Source organism: Euleptes europaea, chromosome 4, assembly GCF_029931775.1.
Source record: "Euleptes europaea isolate rEulEur1 chromosome 4, rEulEur1.hap1, whole genome shotgun sequence".
NCBI classification, from domain to species: domain Eukaryota; kingdom Metazoa; phylum Chordata; class Lepidosauria; order Squamata; family Sphaerodactylidae; genus Euleptes; species Euleptes europaea.
In genome coordinates, this window is record NC_079315.1 from 80057168 (window position 1) to 80077668 (window position 20501).

Consider the following 20501-nt stretch of genomic DNA (forward strand, 5'->3'; position numbering starts at 1 on the left):
AATATTTACAAAACTTGGGGGGTCTCGCAAGAAGGGTCCTTTGAAGCTCTGCTGAAAGTTTGGGGTCTCTACCCCAAAAAATGCGTCCCCTGCAGCCACAGAAAGGAGCAAATGTGCACAAGCACCCCCCCACGGGGATTTCTCTCACACACACAAACAGATACTCTCTCTTTTCCCGGACTGCGCAGCAGCTGGGCTCATGCACTCAATCGCTCAAACTGATTGGCCAGAAGAAGACCCAGCTTGGCCACCGATTGGCTGCAGGAGAATGCTGCTTACTAACTGACGGTTATGCTGCTGCGCCGAACCCTGAATTTGCCGGATTTATTCACTGATCACTCCGAATTCACTGAATTCGGCTCCCCGTTTCCCCGCCTTTTTTGAGTTTGGTTCCATCCGAACTAAAAACTGCCTAATCAGGGGAAATTCGGCTGTTTTTTGGTTCGGGACGAACCGAATCGACAGTCCTACAGAGAATACAGTGGAGAAACCTACTTCTGTGTCCCCAAGTGAAGATTGCCGCTTTTATAGCATGCAGGTTCTACTCACGGCTCACCCTCTGGAAACTGAAGTGTCTTGTGCCCCTCTGCCTGCCACTGACCCGGCACTTATGCAGTTTTGGTCCTGTGGAGCTTCTCATAATGGGCGGCCTGTTAGAAGTGACCACAGGCCCTTGGCGTGTTTGTTTGTCTGTTTGGCCTGCCTCTGTGCCTCCTTCCACCAAGAGGGTGGAAAACACATACAGAACCAAGCTGGAAGGATGTCACTTCCTTTTCGACCATCCCATAACTAGTTGTAGATTCCATCCAGGGTAGAAACAAGTCACCCATCATCCTGCCCCATAGATAAGGCTGTAAATTAGACAACATTGACAGGAAAGCCTGTGCTTCCTTGGCCCTTTCACTCAGGACAGTGCGTTATCAGGCTGTTGTGACCCAGTATCTGTTATTTCTCTGGGAAAAAGTTTCTCAATACTTAGACCTTATTATGGCAGAATACAGTCTAAGTTACTGCAATTAGAAGCTTGTAAACACGGCAAACACCAAATTAGGTCAGCAAAACATGTTGAGGATTGCTCTGCATATGGTCTTGCCACTGCCATCTCTCTCAGGAGGTGTTCCTGGCGAAATTCCACTGCCCTTTGTAATGAGACTCGGGCCAGGATAGAGGACTTGTGTTTTGAAGGCACAGATGTCTTGTAAGACAGAATAAGCTTTAGTGAATCAGGAAAAATAAGCTCACTGCCAAGACCTTCTGGGTTATCCCTTCCCAGCAGCTTTTCCAAAGGCCTGGGCCCTATTACAGGCCACAACAGGTGTTCTACAGAGGTAGGGGTTACCAACATCAGTCAAACTTTAGAACTCCTGGCTCTCAATATTCCCATCTTCTGCAACAGCAGAGAAGGAGGTTTCACTCCCAAAGGGGCAGGGCTCAACTGCCTAAGCCTACCCAAGCCTCAAAGCAATATTATCGACAACCACGTGCCCTCCTCCACTCTTCCGAGAAGACCCCAAGCGTTCTTCTCGAGTGGGAGGATGTAACTACAGACCACTGGGTTGTGTCCACTGTTCCAAAAGGTTACACCCTTGAGTTCAGTTCTCTTCCAGAGAATTGTTCCCCCATGGACCCCCCCCCCACATCCTCACCTCAGCTTCTGATGGAGGTAAACACACTTCTAACTAAAAAAATTCCTTTGAACGAGTGTCTGTGATGGAATAGTCTCCAGACTTCTATTCCAGATGTTTCTGAATAGAAAAAAGGGGTGGGGATGGGGCCTATCCTGAATTTCAGGAATCTAAATGTGATTCTTCTAATAAAAAATTGGAATTATTTCTCTATTAGATGTACTTCTTCTTTTGCACTTAAGCATCTGGTTTGTGACTCTAGATCTAGTGGGTGCATACTTCCACATTTCTATAGCTCAAGGGTTCAAAAAATACCTCTTCTTCTAATGTAGTCCTGGCTTTTTCCAATACACAGTTGTACCTTTCAGCCTTGCTTACAACCCCAGGGTCTTTACAGAGATTATGGCCATGGTTATAGCTCATCTAAGAAGATTGGGGTGTAACATTTTCCCTTGTCTTGGTGACTGGTTCATAGTAGCCAGTTTGCGAGACACACTGCTATCACATGTCAAACTGATTTCTCTCACTCTCAAAGGCCTTCAACTCCAGATCAACTTTGCCAAATCCCATCTAGAACTTGCCCAGAGAATCTGCTTTAAAAGTACAGACTCCTCCCAAAACCTTTTTCCTGGTAGCCATAGGGTTAGTGAATTACAAGCTCTGAGGCATGGCCCAGCATTCCTCAAGGTATGTGACACATGAATGGTCCTCCACCTAACTCCTATTGAAGGTTATCTCCTCCTTCCATATTAACGATATTTCACTCCCAGTGTTTTTCTGCAACCCAAGGACATTGGCAAATGCTCTCTCCATTAATTACATGTGAGGTGGGCATTGCTTTTCTTCCTTGGCAGAACAAGACACTTTAGAAAGGATCCAAATTGTTTATTTCATTTAGTGGCCTCAATAAAGTTTGAGAGATTTTAGCAGTCTGTCTCTTGAAGGATTGATCCCTCTATTTGTCTTTGCTACAAGTGGTTCATGATTGATGGTCCTTTCAAGATCTCTGTGCATTCCACTAGTGCACAAGTGACCTCCGCAGCTTTTTGTCGTGGACTATCCATTGACACAGTTTGTGGAGCAGCTGCCTGATCTTCTTTCTCTACTTTTGCTAAGCACTATTCCATGGCTATCAATGCTGCAAAAGAAACACAAATTGGAAGGGTGGTACTACAGACTTTTTTCAGCTAAGAGCTCACACCTGCCTTCCTCCTACCGTGGTAAGTCGGCTCACTGTTCTCCCATGTGGGACTGCACAGTGACCAAAATGATGAAAACAGGGTTCCAGTTACCTGTAACTGTTTTTCATTGAGTGGTCACCTGTGCAGTGACACATCCCTCCCTGCAGCTCTGCTGTGAGCTCTATTTGCTTTTCCCTCTGTTGCCTAGTCTACTTTCTCCAGCAGCAGCCTCAAGGAACTGAGGGAGAGGTGCTCTCTTTTTCACACACACACAAAAGCAGGAAGCCAGTGTGGGGGAGGGGAGGGCCTGATGTGTTTTTGGGACCTTTTGCAATTTCCGCAGCAGGCCTGCACATGCACAGTATCCATGTGAGACTTCACAGGTGACCAGTCGATGTACATCAGTTACAGGTAAGTAGACTCCTGTTTTATCACGAAGAAGAGATCACACAGAAGGTACCTAACCAAGAGGAACTTTATTTTACCCACAAGGGCACATCGGAAGGAAACCTGCGATTTAAGTGGTTCTAGCAAGAGCTCAACTAGAAAGTGAAACTGCTTTTGCTAAAAGGTTGAATTCCAGCACTTTCTGGTATGGCAAGCCAGAACGGTACCTTTGGGACCACCTTCTCCAATATACCCCCCCCCCCAAAGAGTGCTTTGTTCATCTATGGGCAAGTTACTGGTGGTCCCGGGCCCAAAGGCCATCTGGCTGTCCTTGACAAAGGCCAGAGTCTTTTCAGCTGTAATCCCTGGTTGGTGGAACTCTCTGTCGAGGGAGACCTGGACCATAAAAGACCCAGCCCAGTTCCACCAGGCCTGCGAGAAGGAGACGTTCCACCAGACCTGTAGTTGAGGACAGCGATAGTTTATATAGTCTATATGGTTAACATCGTGTGCCGACCTGGATCATGGGATCCCCTCCATTGTTTGCCATCCCTATTGTTCACCCTCTGGTCTATCCGCTTCATTCCCCCCCCCCCCCCGATTACTACCTGGGCTATCAACAGCGATTGCACACACACACCCTTCGGTTTTGTATGGTTTGGTGGGGTTGTCTTTTTATTGCCATCACTATGTTGTTTTAGATTCAATGAAGTGTATTTAGTGTTGTAGTATTAACAGTTTTAAGCATATTGTATTATATTTATAATTGTGAGCTACCCTCAGACCTGCTATGGAGGGGTTGGCGGGGTATAAATATAAACAATAAAAATAAATAAAATGCACTGCATTTCCCCCTTGTGTCACTTGACCTTGAAGATAGTGGAAATGGGCTCTGGTCTAAGGTGCCTGACCCAAAATATGTACTGGGGTTGACAGAGTGATACTTGATGCTTCCGTGGGCTCTTGTGGGTCTGACACATTCTGGGTCAATACATCCTTGCCTGGGTTTCTGGGCAGCTGCTGCCTCAATACTCCCTACTTCTGAAGCCTCACTAGCACTTAAAAGGGAAGGCGGTGACTAAAGTATACAGTTCCTCATTTAGATTTGAGTCCAGCGGCCCTTAGAGACCAACAAGATTTGGGGGTAGGGGTGTAGCTTTCCAAAGTCAAAGCTTCCTTAGATATGAGCTGGAATGGAGATTTCTGAGTCCTTATATACCCATCAGAAGGTGGGAGGGGTATTGCAAAGAAGGAACTCAATATGCAAAGGTACTATTGTTGGGAATCGTTGGTCTGTTGGGTTTGGTGAAGAGTGTAGCAAAAACCAAAGAGTCTGACGGGGTCCTCAAAGACCCTCCCAAGCTGGAAACAAAGTGTCAACTCGATTTAGCAATGTGTGTCATTTCATTTCATTAACCTTTATTGGCATACCAAAGACAGAGATAGAAAAAACAACAACAAAATACCTCCAAAGGGCAATACATATAAGTTACAGTCGGGTTAATAAAACTTTTCTTGTTCTTTAAGAACTCCTGTAAGAAATTCAGCCACGGTAGCAGTAATTTTGGGATCATGGTCACTCAAAAGAAATTTGCATTTCACTTCATTACTCCTGTATGTCTTGTACTGGAGCAAAGTAGATAGCAATTTATCCCGCAGAGTCACATAGAAGGGGCAATCTAAAAGGATGTGGTCAATTGTATCTAACAAGTTTAAACCGCATGTGCATAGGCGTTCATGTCTAGGGATCTGGAGGTATCGGCCTAAGAGCATCCTAGATGGGAATGCATTAAACCTAGCTAATAGAAAAGCGCGGCGTTGAGAAGGTATCTCTAGGTTATCTAGATACCTAGCCATTTTACCCGATCCATTATTAAGGCCTAGGGCCGCCGGAGAGCAGATGGGGGGAAGAGCTGGGTTAAAATTCTGCAATTCTACATCAAGGAGACGTTGCTTGATTCTTTTAAAGATGTAAGATTCATTGGCCAGAGCAAGATTATCTAAATCAATTCCAATTTGACAGAGTCTAGATCTAATCAATATGTCCCATGAGAAATAATGAAGTTCACTTTTCAAGAAATATAAAAGGGAACCTGGCTCAGTTTGAAAATATAATTTGAGCCAATATCTTATTGTTTGAATCCAGGCTTTGGTGGCAATCAAGTTTTGTCCAGTTTCATAACAAATTGTGAAATATGAGACACATTTAGGTATCCCCAATATTTGTCTAAGAAATATGGCTTGGATGTTCTCCACTTCTTGATTAAGAGTTCCAAGCCATAAGGGAACTCCAAACAGAAGTTGGAGGAATATTTTCAAATTCAGGATTTTTATCACTGCAGGAACACACTGATTCCCCTTCGCGTAGAAAAACTGCTTGAGTTGATTTAAGGAAATCCTGGTGGCTTTAATAGTATTTTGTCGATGTATAGACCAATTGAGATTATAGTTATAAGTAATTCCCAAATACTTATAGCTTTTAACTTGTTCAATTGAATCCTTCCCAATGTGCCATTTGTATGAGGACCATTTTTTGGAAAATACCACTACTTTTGATTTGGAGGAGTTAATAGAAAGTAAATTAAAATGGCAATAAATATTAAAAGCATCTAAATATCTTTGGAGGCCTACTTTAGTGAAAGAAAGAATGACGGTGTCGTCCGCATAAAGAAGTAGAGGTAAAGACTGGGACCCTAATTTAGGTGGATGACCATTAACTGAACCCAATGATTGCGCTAGATCAGAAAGAAAAATATTAAAAAGTAGGGGAGCTAAAACACACCCTTGTTTAACGCCTCTTTGAATTAAGATTTTCTTAGTCAGTCCACCATTAGGTGAGTATTTAACTTGGCAGGTGGTATTTAAGTGTAATTTCTTTAAAAGTATTAGCAGCCTGGGGTCAATTCCTAGATTTGACAATTTGTCCCACATAGCAATGTGTGTCAAAGAGAAGGAACTGGGAGTATAAAACCTGAATCCTGTTTCAATGGTTGGAGCAGGTTTTGTTAATTTTCTACTTCACTTGAGTCCATTTTCCAAGAGGAAAATGTCACGGTAAAACACTAGTCAGTTTAGGATTAACAAGATATTCTCTTTGTGCTGACTGTGTGAGCTGACTGCTCTTATTTATGTGCCTAGATGCTCATCCACACAGAAATATCATGACCCAGAAGTACGAAGACCCAGAGGGTTAGCTCAGGATGAGAAGAGAGAAGGAGGTTCGTCTTCACACATGCTCACACATACCCTACCTGATCTCATCAGATCTCAGAAGCTAAGCAGGGTTGGTCCTAGCTAGTACCTGAATAGGAGACCACCAAGGAAGTCTATAGAGTTGCTACCAAGAGACAGGCAATGGCAAACTATCTTTGTTAGTCTCTTGCCTTGAAAACCCCTACTGGGTTGCCGTAAGTCAGCTGTGACTTGACAGCACTTTACACTCATTGACCTAGGGCACTAGAAGGGAGGAAAAAGGAAAAATCCTTTGATGTGAATTGAGAAGATATCATGTGGCAGTCCACATGCTGTGAAAAGTTAAGGTAAGGATTTGATAACTCTGGATGTCATTGGTGAAACAGGAATTACTTCCAAATATTTGGAATATGATCAGCTATTAGCAAGCAATGTTCATATGAAGCCATGACCTCTCAGTTCCTCAGCAAACAAACCCTGTTAGAATGTTGTAGACCAGCGGTTCCCAACCTTTTTGAGTCATGGAGCACTTTTCAGGAGAGAAATTCGTCACAGAGCACTAATTTTCACCTAGCACCTATATACTAAACCAAATGACAGCAGTATTTTTCTTTCCAATCCACTGAGCACTAGGAGATGTTTCGCGGAGCACCAAGTGCTCCGTGGAGCTCAGTTTGGGAACTGCTGTTGTAGACTATTGAATCATCAGTTTGGTAGATGTTCATGAGTACACTTCTCAGTGACTCAAACCAGTCCAAGCCAAGAAAACGAGTGTGACGTCCTTGAACAACTGGTAGCCATAAAATCTTATGGAATGTTTGGCAGTGGCACTGTGCTTCAACTTTACAGACACCCTGTACTAGTACCTGATCAGCATGTTTGGAATGGAAAGTGGTCATCTCTGGGTTCTTGCATGGAATAATGTGGTGGGGAATTTCTGCAATAATGGTTGCTGTTGCTGTCAGTTTCTTCGGACTTGCAGGATAAGTTAACAGTAAATAGTTAACAGTATCTTCTGTGGCAGGGGTCTGCAGTTCATGTTGTGCAGCTACCCTGTGGTCCAAAGCTGGCTTCCTTACTGCTGTAGTGGAGGTGGCCAGGTGTCACCCTGGCCTAAACCCTTGCTCAATAGGTCTAATCCATGTACAAAGTAACCCTACATTTCTAAAATGGTAGCCTCATTGTTCATGGGTCCTCAACAGATTTCACATTGCATTAGAGGTCTCTACTTCCCCACAGCAATTGTTCCAATTGTGGGGTGATGTGCTGCACCAAATGAATACCTACTAGTGGCAGATCTGGATTTCTGGTCAACTGGGTCTTGGGGTAAGGTTGGGTCCTTGCCAAATGCATTTCAAGGGAGCTTACTGTTGCTATTACAGAAGCCATTGCTTCCTCGTTTGTGTTTTGCAATGAGGGCTTTTTTCCCTTCTGCGAAGAGGCACCTGTTCACGGCTTTGTCATGCAGCCCACAGACCAAGCGATTGTACAGCATCTCCAAGTTTGGGGAAATTGCGGTATTGTGCTAGGTGCTGTAATTAAGCAATGTAGGAAAGGTACTCTTTCTGTTGGCCCCTGCTTTCGCTTTACGTTCTGCTGTCTCAGACAGCTGTGGTGAAAAATGTTCTCAAGTTAGGATATCCCCATAAGAAGTGTCAGCAAGTTGAGCTGATGCTAGATGAGACTGTGCCAAGTCAAAGGTGGCTGCCCCACAGATGCTAAGTAGAACAGCACACTTCCTGTCAGTGTCTGTGATGTGATTGGCTGCTGAGTAAAACTTACACTAAATAGAGATAGTAGCAGTCTCCAATAAAGAATTGTTTGCAGGTGTCAATAAGCTCAGGAAATAATGTCATCAGACTTTTTTTTTAATTTGTCATTCTGTTTGAATTTTTGAATTTTGCATTTTAATTGTTCCTTATGTATTGCTGCAAGCAACTTTGTGGATCTCATAAACGGAAAGATGGGATAGAATATTTTTTTAAATTGATAATATTTGCACTGTGGGAAGAAACTGATCACTCAGTGTTGTCTGTATGTTTTCTCCCGTAGGATAAATAGTAACTTTGGAAGGTGTTTAGATTGGGAAGACAGCACACAGGGGAAAGGTTAAACATCTCTCTCCCCCAGGGCAACTTCCCTGATTTGATTCAGGGCCCTCACAGATGCTCTGAACTTAAAAACAAAACAAAAAGACACCTTGATAGCGGGTGTTCTGTGTCATGTCTAGTTTGGCCCTTAAGCACTACTGGGAAGTTGCTGTATTCACTGATCACCTTATTTTCTTCATGTCTCTCTGCAATCGAAGAGTCATATGAAAAAAATTGCTTTGAACTCTCGTTTTGCACTCTGATGTTTTTATCAGCTTTTTTTTATTGCCAATGAGCAGAAAAATAGGACGCCCCTAGCCTCTGGGAGGCCAATTGTCTGTCTTCCAGGACTGACAATTTATGACTATAAACCAATAGATTTTGGAAATGTATTAGCATTTGCCAATTCCCAGCCTCTTTTTTTATCCCTCTTCAGGGATCCTTTTAATGGCAAAGTACTTCAGGGAGTTACATTCTGTCTTCGAAAGTGAAGTACAAGAGAGATTCTGCAACCTTTGGAGAACAAAGCTTCTGTGTATTACTATTTCACCCTTGAAAATGCTTCCTTCAGCCTTTGATGAAGGAAATCACTAAAGTTCTTTGAATAAGTCCAATGTCAGGTTTACCTGACTGTGAGCTTGGTTTCTTTTCTTTGGAAATTAAAATTTAAAAAATCCCCCAGCGGACGAGCGAACACCAGGGAAGGCTTGAGAGCCAGTGAATCATAATTTTCCAGCCTGATTGGCCGACCCTCACTTTTGCCTCCTCTGTATAAATGTTCTGCTTCCTCTCCTCACTTTTCTTAGTGCAACAAGCTCTCTTGTGATTTGCTCCTCTATCCGTCTTCTCTTTTGCTTAACCTCTTCGTGCTGCTTTGACTGATAATAACAGCATTGTCCAATACAAAAACCAACCAGGTCAGCCAAAGACTAAAAGCAAATGAAGATCATTACCTCTTCCCCTCTTCACTGCAGCCCACTACCTTGCACAGCTGTTATGTCCACACAAGTCCTGCAACCCCAGGAAATCAACTCTCCCAGGGTCTGAAATGGCTGCTCTGGGAAGGGAAAGTAGGAAAAATCCACAGCCTGTGCCTTCTGTTGATGAGCTGTGGGATCCAACCCCTTGCTTGTGCTCTGCCTTGGGGACTTGTCATGGAGAGGCAGTATACAAGTATTTTAAATAAATAATTTTGTGCTAATCCTCCTTCTGGTTAAGTACTCTTTAACAGCAGTGTGCATTTTGCAGCCTGTGAATAATGCAGTACATGCATCTAAAGTATGTGTATCTTCACTGCGTTGAGTTCCCCTTTGGATTTTTACAGCTAAATCGCTGAAAACAAAAACACCAGGCATACATCTCCTTGTCAGTGTTTTTTTATAATGCCCAAAGCCTATTAGTATTCTCAGTATTCTCATCAGTGTCCTAAGAGCGTTCTGTGCAGATGCCCAAAGGTGAATATAGGAATTGCTAACACTCGTACTGTATTTTTCAGCCTATGAATATTCTTTGGATAGCAGTAGTAAAATTTAATAGTTAAGGACTCAAACCCACCTACTTATTGCCCTTACTCTTGCACATTTCAGTGCCTTACCCTCACCTCTCCTGGAAGGCAGATATCTCCGTACTCCTTTCACCAACGACTATGCCCATGCAAAGCAGAGAAAGTGGAAACAGTAGAACATGTTCTGCTGCAATGTCCCTTCTACAACGACACAAGATCGCAGTACATTCTCCCCATATTGTCATCCTTTCCTGGGAGATCGGAAGAAGCTAAAGTTTCCCTTCTCTTAACAGACTCCTCTTAGGAGATAACCATTCAAGTGGCCAAATTTTGCCTCCGGTCTAGTGGGATTTGTAAACGGCTAATTGAAAACCTTTCCCCATAGAAGATCGTTCCTCCTCTTCTTCAAATCATCCGTCCCAGAATCATCAACTTTTATTATTTTATTTTATTATTTTAACCTAACTTTGATTTTTATTCAGAGCTGATATTGTATTGAAATAAAACTTGATTGATTGATTGACCTACTTATTGCGTTAGATTCCAGTGGCTCTTTGTCGCATTTCTCTTTGTTTACTTCTTTTATAACCCACTACTCTCTCTAATCGGGACCCAAAGTGGCTTACAATATTCTCCCCTCCTCCATTTTATCTTCATAACAACCCTGTGAGGTAGGTTAGGCTGAGTATGCGTGACTGGCATGAGGTCACCCAGAAAGCTTCCATGGCAGAGAAGAGATTTGAACTTGGGTCTCCCAGTTCCTAGCCAACATTCGAACCACTGCACTATTCTGGCTCTCCTACCTGGATTAGGTGGATTAAAGCATTTGTTTATGGACTTTATGAAAATTATATTTTTGCAGTTTTTAAGCCAACATATTTTTAAATAGCTTTCTTCACAAGTGTCCTGTCTGTAAGGTTTCTGCTCTTTAATACTTTCAGTTTTAGAAATTTCCTCTAAAAAATAGACATCAATTCAGTATTTCCTGCATGTGCTTGAATTGTCATTTCCTACTTGATCATTTCTTCTAATAGTAGCTGCCTTTTTGTGTCTCAGTTTCCAGGATGTCAGTCAAAAGGAGGGGTCGTTTGTTCTTGAATTTTTATTGGTGATGGAGCATGCCTGGTATTGTGCAGGAAAGGAAGTTATTACTACTTGCCTCTCGTTGCCTGAAATAATAAATTACAAACTTTCTTTTCCTTACCAGTGACTACAGAATTCTCTTCATGAGATGATATGACCCAAGACTTTTCAGTTTACATTCACTTCCCCATAATGGTCTTCCTCATGGAAGAACTTTTCCTTCCTGAAATTAGGCAAAAAATGAAAGAATGGAAGAGGGAGCTTCAAAGTACAGGAAAAGTGGATGTTGTTCTATCCTGTCGCCTTAGTAGAAATCCAGCTGGCAGTGTTTAAACAGCAGGAGTGGAAGATTTCATGTCCATCTGTGAGGTTTGGAGCGCTATACTCCAAGTCGTGCTTCAGTTTTGAACTCTTGATACTTTCTAAAAAGAACTAATGTCTCATTTGTGCAAGCAGGAAAATGCAAGACCTGTAACTCACCTCTTCCTTTGAACTAAACCTTCAAATTTGCGAACATATTTTGTATAGTACATGTAATATTTGTAGATGAGGGAGCCAAAAAACTAAAAGAATATGTTACATACTCACATATTTTCTGAGATCAAACACCTAAAACAGTAGTAGTAAAAACCTGAGATATGTCTTCTGTGCTATGAAAAATGGTAAGTTATTGCTATTTGAATAATTTGCATTTTGGTGCTCTGTATGCCTTCTATGCAGCACAAGATCATATCAAACTTGCAAAACAGTTTAGAAATATAATATATAATTTGAAAGTCAAAAATTTGAATGTCAACATTAAATTATTTATTTTAAATGTAAATTTGAGGAAATTTATTCAATAACCTACAAGGTAATGTCTTATAAGAAGAAATAAACAAGGGGGTGTAAAAATGTTTCAAAAGACTATGACTTGTATCCCATAGTTGGTTTTGCCAGTGGAAGACTTCTGCCATCAGAGGAGGGGAGATGGAAATCACCTCCTTCCAACCACAGACCCCCACATTATGCCCAGTGCTGTTCCTGGCAGGTCCTCGAACCCCAAGGGAGGTGCTGTGGGAGGGGAAAAACTGGATACAACCCTCTCATTAACTATAAGAAATTGCTGCAGCTGATACAAATCTAAAGCCTAAAATATGCATACCTGAAATGTTTATCAACCAATACAAACTAAATGTAGGGAATGTAACCATGGCTGTGTTGTGTCAAGGGTTGCCATCTCCAGGTTGGGAAATTCCTGCGTAGTTAGAGGTAAGAGAGCAGGGTTTGGGGAGGGACCACAACAGGGTATAATGCCATAGAATCCACCCTCCAAGCAGCCTTTTTCTGCAGGGGAACTGATCTCTGTCATCTGGAGATCAGTTGTAATTCCAGGAGGCCCCACCTGGAATTTGGAAACTCTAGTTCTGTCTAGTATGTTTACTTAAAGTATGTCTGACAAGAAGGCTGGAAACATCTCTTTATAACTCTGGACACAAGTTATTGATTTTAGTGATCTAGATGATCTATTGGCTTAACTCAGTATAAAGCAGCTCATTTAACATGTGTGTGCGTGCATGTGTAAATGTACATGTTCACACACACACACCCGAATGTCTGGTATCACAGTAGTATTGTTTATTGTTTTCTTACTTAAATGTAATGTGTGTTCTTTACAAAACCATTGTTTGGTATGTCCATTTTGTAGCTACTCTCATGATAATAAAAATGAATGAAAAACCAGATCAGAATTTCATGTTGTTAGGTACACATCTAAAGGTGAATCATTGTAGAAATTACAGGTTTGTTTCCTGTGGAGAGGCCTTTTATTTGTTTATTTTATTTATAGCCCTTCTTTCTCACTGAGACTCCAGGTAGATTACAAAATATAAAAACAATGCAGTCAAACAGCATAAGGCATCCAATAAATAATGCAATAGGACTAGGATTACAAGATCAGCAAGCAGTGCAAACAAAAAAAAGTGTAAGACAACATACTGTAAACAATGTAGAGAATGGATTACAAAAGTCAAAGTCAATGTAGTAAGAACAGGGTAATAGATACAATAAACAGTATGATAGACTGCAATCCTGTTCCCTCCATTATACTGTAGTCTTATTACTAGGGTTGCCAGGTCCCTCTTCGCCACCAGCGGGAGATTTTTGGGGCGGAGACTGAGGAGGGCGGGGTTTGGGGAGGGGCTTCAATGCCATAGAGTTCAATTGCCAAAGCGGCCATTTTTCTCCAGGTGATCTGATCTCTATCGGCTGGAGATCAGTTGAATTAGCAGGAGATCTCCTGCTACTACCTGGCAGTTCTGCAACGGAGTCTCCAGTACAAAAGTAGCAAAAAATTCTTATTGGTGCTTACACATAGGACATCAACAATACAAGAGTGAAAGATACATATAAGAACAATCAAAGTTATATACAGTATGTACAATCTAAGTAAGGTGCAGTCTCAGTGCACCAATTGCCATGTTCTTTCAAGTAAATGTTGTATTTTCTTCAAACAGTCCAATAGTAGGTACTATCCCAAAAGCACACCTTTTCCCCAAAAGTGTGCTTTTGGGATAGTACCTACTATTGGACTGATTGAAAGAACATGGCAATTGGTGCACTGAGACTGTACCTTACTTAGATTGTACATACTGTATATAACTTTGATTGTTCTTATATGTATCTTTCACTCTTGTATTGTTGATGTCATATGTGTAAGCACCAATAAGAATTTTTTGCTACTTTTGTACTGGAGACTCCGTTGCAGATTTTCTAACCATTGGTATTGGCACGGAGGTGCCTATTTTGTATTGTAACTACCTGGCAGTTGGCAACCCTACGTATTACCTTTATAGAATGCTCTCCTGTTTTTCATAGTTTGTGGAAGGCCAGACTTGTGGGAGCCTTCCTGATCTCCTCGGACAGACCATTTTCCAAGGTGGGACCCACAACAGAGAATGCCTTGGTACAGGCAGCTGCTGATCTTACCCATCTGTAGGGTGGTACCTTCAGAAGGCTTTGCTCAGACGAATGAAGCTGTTGTGGGGAAAATATCTTCAGGACTGCTTTTTAGTGATAACCAGTCCTTTGAACTAACTGATTGAGAACCAGTGGAGTGACTACAGAATAAATGTAATATGTATATTTACAGCCCATTCCTGACCTCCAAGGAGGCCCGGACGCCTGTTTCCCGGCGTTGCCTTGGCACCACCCAGGGACGCTGGCTGGGCCTTCCGCCGGCATCCCACCAGTGCAAAACCCCATGCCGGCATCCCAGGGGGCGTTCCCGAGGCGTGCCGGGTGGGGCGGAGCTGCCAGTAGGCAGCTTCCTGTCCCCTTTCGGCCCAGCACTCCAGCGGGGAGAACAGAGTTGCTGCGCCAGCTTTTTTGAAGGCGCAGCCTCACTGTTCTCAATGGGGCAAAATGCCCCATTTTAAATTTAAAAAGCCAGCGAAAGGCTTTTTGAAGCCTTTCGGTGGCCGGGAAATGGCTTTGGAGGTGCTGCAGCAGTGCTGTGGCGGCGGCCACGCCATCCCCGGCCGCCGAAAGGTCAGGAATGGGCTGTCGGACTAGTAACTTCTATAGTAACTGAGCTGCAGCATTCTGTACCAGCTGGAGTTTCCAAGTTGGCCTCAAGGTCAGACCCATGTAAAGAGCATTACAGTAGTCTAGTCTGGAGCTTACCATGGCATGGCATGGATCCATGTGCCCAGTTGGGCTGAGTCTAGGTAAAAAGCCATCTGAAGAAGGAGGAAAGCTTTTTTTTTTTTTTTTTTTTTTTGCAGCTGTGTTAACTTGCTTCTCCGGCAATAATTCTAAGTCCAGTATGACCTCTAGGCTCTTAACTGAGTTAGCAAGGGACAGTTGAACCCCATAGGCCTTTTCTTGTATGATTTTCTAAATTATGACTGTTTCAGTTATGGTGCTGTGCATGAGCTAGCCCAGAATAATAAGTCCATGAATAGTGGCTGGAATGTTGAAATGAAATGGGCATACTTCTTTATAAAATAGTACGTCATGCTAAAATGAGTGTGAAGGAACTGAAAATATTTCTATACTGCCTTTCTGCCTGAGACAGTTCCCCTCCCAAATGCAAACCGAAAAACGTTTCAAAAAAATATATATTACAATAAACAAGTTAAATTACAAAATATAATCAAATTATCACAACGCATCCAGCATATCATAAATACCAGCTAAAACACCATTTAAAAGCACCAGAATTTAACCCTGCCCAGCACAGAAAAGCAATAATTAAAAATCCAAGAAGAGCTGCATCAACCGGGGTGGGGGGGATACCAGGAAAAATAAAAGGAGCAACAGATTTAATCCAGCCCGCTATATAAAAACAGCAAGTAATTTATAATTGGAGGAAAGGCAGAATGGTATAACTCGATCTCATCTGATCTTGGAACCTAAGCAGAGTCAGTACTTGGAAGGGAGCTAGGTTTCCAACCCCCAGGTACTAGCTGGAGATGTCCTGCTATTACAACTGATCTCCAGCCGATAGAGATCAGTTCACCTGGAGAAAATGGCCACTTTGGCAATTGGACTCTATGGCATTGAAGCCTCTCCCCTCCCAATCCCCACCCTCCTCAGGCTCCACCCCAAAAACCTCCCACTGGTGGCAAAGAGGGACCTGGCAACCCTAAAGGAAGCCCACCAAGGAAGACTCTGCAGAGGAAGGCCATGGCAAACCATCTTTCAGGGCTGGATCTAGGGGGGCCAAAGGGGGGCACCACAGAGGGAGCGGCAGCTGCTCCTGCTGGCGGTGGCTACAGAGTGCTTTTCCTCGGGGACCGGACAGGAGTGGCTACCTGCTCAGTGCACTTCAGTTGGCCCCCCGAGACACAGAAGTTTCTCCCACTTGCGCGCCTGGAGGAGCCTGCTTCTGGCTGTCCTCCGTGTGCACTCCATCCCAGGCAGCTGCCTCAGAAGCTCTGGCCTCACACACCCTGCTTGACACAGAAGCCACTGTGGGGCAGGCTGACACCAGTCAGGGTCACACCTAGCAGCTGCTCCCAAACTGGGATGCTTGGCCCTCTCCCCACTCAGTCCTCCGCAGCATGTGCGAGCTGAGCTGCCCTGCACCCATCCCTGCAAGACCAACACACACAGAGGGCTGTCGGAGGAAGGGACACAGCACAGGAGATAGCAAGCCAGGCCTAGACAACTGCCACTTTGGGATGCAGAAAGGCCCCGCTGCAACCGTCTAGCAGGTTAGCGTCAGTGTGCCCCATTCTGGAGGCTTCTTCCTATGCTTGCCTTTGATTACGTATCAAAAGGTAGACCTGAGCTGACTAGAGATTATTGAGCATTTGCAAGTCTTGGGCTACGTTGTTTATCAAGTTTGTATCGTCAATTATTTGACCACTAAACTTGTTTTGTGTTCTTTTATTCAATCATTGCTAGATGTCCTCCGTTTTCCAACTATATGTCAACTATTTTATTCCATATGATCCCCCATACCCTCACCAAAAGACTTATCTTTCCTCAGCATATGGTGGGCTGCTTGTGCTGATTTTTCATAGTTAAAAATAAACTTCAGCACTGCCCTGTTAGACCTAAAAACTGTTGTAATACAGTTTCAGCCCATTCCTGAGCTGAGGCGTATGGGGATGCCAGGGAAGAGGCGCAGCGGCCTTTTTCTAAGCCATTTCCCTGACGGCGTTAAACAATCCTAAGCCATTTCCCTGACACTGTTAAACAAAAAAAAAAAAAGCTGTTTTGCGGCTTTTTGTTTGTTTAACTGGGGCTTTTCACCCCATTGAAAACAGCGAGGCTGCGCCTGCTAAATAGCAGGCGCAGCAACGCTGTTCCAGCTGCTGGCGCAAGTGGCCAAAAGGGGGTAGGAAGCCGACCAAGCGGCGGCTCCTCCCCCTGGCCCACCCCCAGAATGCCCCCCTGCACCTGCGTGGCCTCTCCACGCTGTTGCCAGCGCCACAGAGAGGCTGTGCCGGCGGACGGGGGAGCCACAGTCCCACGGCACTTGGCCGCCTCCAGGACTGGCCTTGCCGCTGGCGTGAATGCGTGTAATCGCGTGATTACACACATTTACGCGGGCGGCGAGGTCAGGCTCCTTCCATCTACTTTCAGCCTCATTCTCAGGAATGGGCTGTTTGGTTCTTTAAGTGAAGTGGATGAAAAACTGCCTTCACTTATTCTTTTTGGCAGCATTTTCTACTTTCTGCTACACCATTTCACAAATGCACCCTTTGTTTTCTTAGATAAAAGAAGAAATAAATAGGGGCAAACTTATGGACAAGTTCTGCTGCAGAGAGTTTTATGAAGAAACCTGTTCTCCCTACAGAAAAATGTTACAATGGAAACATTTAAGAGGGTTTAAGTTGTTGAGTATGTAAGATTCTCTTTTCTCTAGATTGAAAACTGCTTACAACTAGGGGTGTGCACCAATTGGGGGGGGTTAATTTTTTGGGTTCAGGTTGATCAAACCCAGAAATTTTCAAAACAATCTGGAAAACCTGGATTTTAAAAAAAATGGGTTTGATAAACTCAAACCCAAAAATACCCCCAAAAAATCCAGATCTATCAGAGTTCCCCCCCCCCCCCAGGCTTCTCCCAGGTCCAGAGAATCCTGAGGGTGGATCTGCAAGCAATCCAGCCCATGCCACTTCTCCAGAGTCTGGAGAAGAGATATGGGCTGGATTGGTTTCAAATCTGGATCCCGGAGAAGCCGGGGGGGGGGGACTGACACCAATCCAGCCCGCGCTGCTTCTCTGGATTCCAGAGAAGCAGCATGGGCTGGATTATTATCAGAGGCAGGTAAGTAGGAAAGGGAAGATGGGGGAGGGATGAGGGGAAATGGTGGCAGGGCCAAAGGGGCCCAAATAATGCCAAAATAAATTGGCATTATTTGGGATCCACTTTTTTCAGCTCCCGTTATTTCCGCTGTTTAAAATATCGGTTTAAAAACCCCTGAAAGGTATTTTTGTTTTTTGTTTTTTTAAATTTCGGGATACTGATATGCACACCCTACTGACAACCCACTGGTGTTTCAGTCATGGCAATCCACTTTGAATCCTTCTGATACTATCTCCAATGGGAGCTTCCCCAAATCACTGGGCTGGTCAGATTTGGAAAGAATTTGATTAGATGGGCCTTTGGCCTGATCTAAAAAGGTGATAGTTAGTTAGTTAGTTAGTTAGTTAGATAGATAGATAGATAGATAGATAGATAGATAGATAGATAGATAGATAGATAGATAGATAGATAGATAGACAGACAGACAGACAGACAGACAGACAGACAGACAGACAGACAGACAGACAGTTTATTTGCGGCCCTTGGCCAGATAAAACAAGATACATGGACTAAAATGGTCTTACCAACAAAGGTTTACAGTCCGAGTCTTAAATCACTTAAAAAAAATAATTAAAAAAATAACATCCAAGTTACATCTGCCATTTGGCAACGAATTTTCATTGCTGCCGTAAAAATTTTTGCAACCTGAGAGGTGATTGAGAGATTATCTCTTTGTAAGAGCTTTTCTATCTTTTCTCTTTCCCTGTTGGGTCCCATTCTCAGTATGAGGGGCTCAATAAACTTAGAACGGGGTATTGTGTAAAAGTTACAATTCAGGAGGTGGTTTATATTAATGGCAGAATAACTGATTTGGTTCTTTTTTTCTGTGCTGGCTAATGTATTCTATCATTTGGTACTCCACTATATCAGCACTCAGCACCTAGTAATCCAATACAAGCATTACCCAGTATTCAGAACATGAACCACATGTTCTCATCCAGAGAGGAAGCAGAACCTACAGATTCTGCTTCAAAAAACAGGCAATTGCCACAAATATATAGCCACATATATTGATTGTGTAAACTCACCCTTTGTATATAATCACAAGGATTCTTGTTTAGATAAATGGGCCACTGCTCTGATGTGACATGAAAATACCTATGTTTACTTAACATTATAGTGATGGTGTTTGTTTTCTGTTTAGCTACAGTGTTAAATTGATTTTAAAGGTCTTAAGTGCAGTCATATTCCACAAAATATAGTGATTTAGAAATGCTGATAGCCTTCACAGAAAATGCAATGAACATTAAGCACAGTTCATCGAAAATGTGCAAAGAAAGAGGTGCTTTGAGCCATTTCCGCAAAGGTTTAGGTTGTAAATATTCTTGCTTTTTGACCATTATTTTATTCCTTATTTCAGCAGAGTATTCATTCTTTTATTCTTGCTCTCTTACTAATATTGTATTATCTGTTGCCTGCCCTTATTGCTTGATTGGTGATTTGCTTTTTTAATGTCATTAGTTTGATATTCTTAAATCATAAATTCAAAAACACAAATGGTAAACTGGAAGCATGAAAAATACTGCCCACATTCAGTATTAGTGATTATATGGGTGAAAAATAAAGCATTTCAGAGCAAAAGTGCAGCGTGGTTAAATTTACTGGAAAGTGGGAGCAAACATTGCCAGACTAGACAAGTTAAGATTACTGATATGCAAGCTACCGAAAGTTAATAGGTTATAGACATGAGGTACCTTATAATTAGCCATGGGGGCCAGTTTCACCTGAAGCACAGAAATAAGAACTTGTGAAAAATCTTATAAAAGATGTCCCCAGGAAATATTCCACTTTCCCACTATAACTTTTAATCCTTGAAATGTCAAGCCCCATGAAAAATGGGGAAAAAACTGAGCAGTGAGTTCAGAGTTAGGAACGTTTTGCACTTTAAAAAGTTTTGGGGTTTGTATTTTCCACAGATGATTCAACGAGAAGCAGAAGTAAAAAACAAAGTTACAGCTGTGGCGTTAACAGATTCCGTTCACAACGTGTGGCATCAGGAAGCTGGCAAAACTATTCGGGAGTGGATGCGCGAGGTGAGACTAGATTTTGGGGGTGAAAATGTCTGCAGGTTCTTGAACTGACAACTCTCATTTCCCCTGTGTTTTACAGTGCAATCCTATGCAGAGTTATACTCTTCTAAGGTCATTGAAGTCAATGGCCATAGAAGGATGTAACTTGGTTTAGGACTGTACTGTTATCCTGCTTTTTGTCACAGTATTTACTCATTTGTGCGAGTCAGGTTTAAAATTAAACATATGGTCTAAATGTAATGATTGCCATTTAATTGTGCAACAGGTATATTGGTGTAGACCTGAAAACAAAGAAAATAGCCTGATTATTTTAGCAGAGTCACTTCAAGGTTCCTTGGTCCCTACTTTGATTCAGCCACTTAAGTGCCCTTTCACTAAAGGAAATAACTGTACGTTCTTTATGGCTCCTTGAACGCAGGTGCAACTTTATTGTAAATAAATGTATAGTCATGACGCACTACTTGATGAACCAGGACTATGTGTGTTTTTACTGTTCATGTGGTTGATGTTTTCAGCTCAAATGGCATCAACCATCCTGCAATACCAGGTATTATTTTGCAAACGAAGAAATTGAGATCAGGTATCCTCTTCTTGTATCCTCCCAGCAG

At 42.8% G+C, this 20501-nt stretch overlaps 1 protein-coding gene across 2 annotated transcripts in view; it reads left to right on the forward strand.

The window, feature by feature from the left end:
• FAM172A (family with sequence similarity 172 member A) overlaps window positions 1–20501 on the forward strand; it is a 273486-nt gene that overhangs the window by 169152 nt on the left and 83833 nt on the right. For both annotated transcript variants that reach the window (XM_056848719.1, XM_056848720.1), the window contains one exon: window positions 19780–19896. In XM_056848719.1, coding sequence (XP_056704697.1) covers window positions 19780–19896 — 117 coding nt within the window. The remainder of the gene's footprint in view (window positions 1–19779; window positions 19897–20501) is intronic.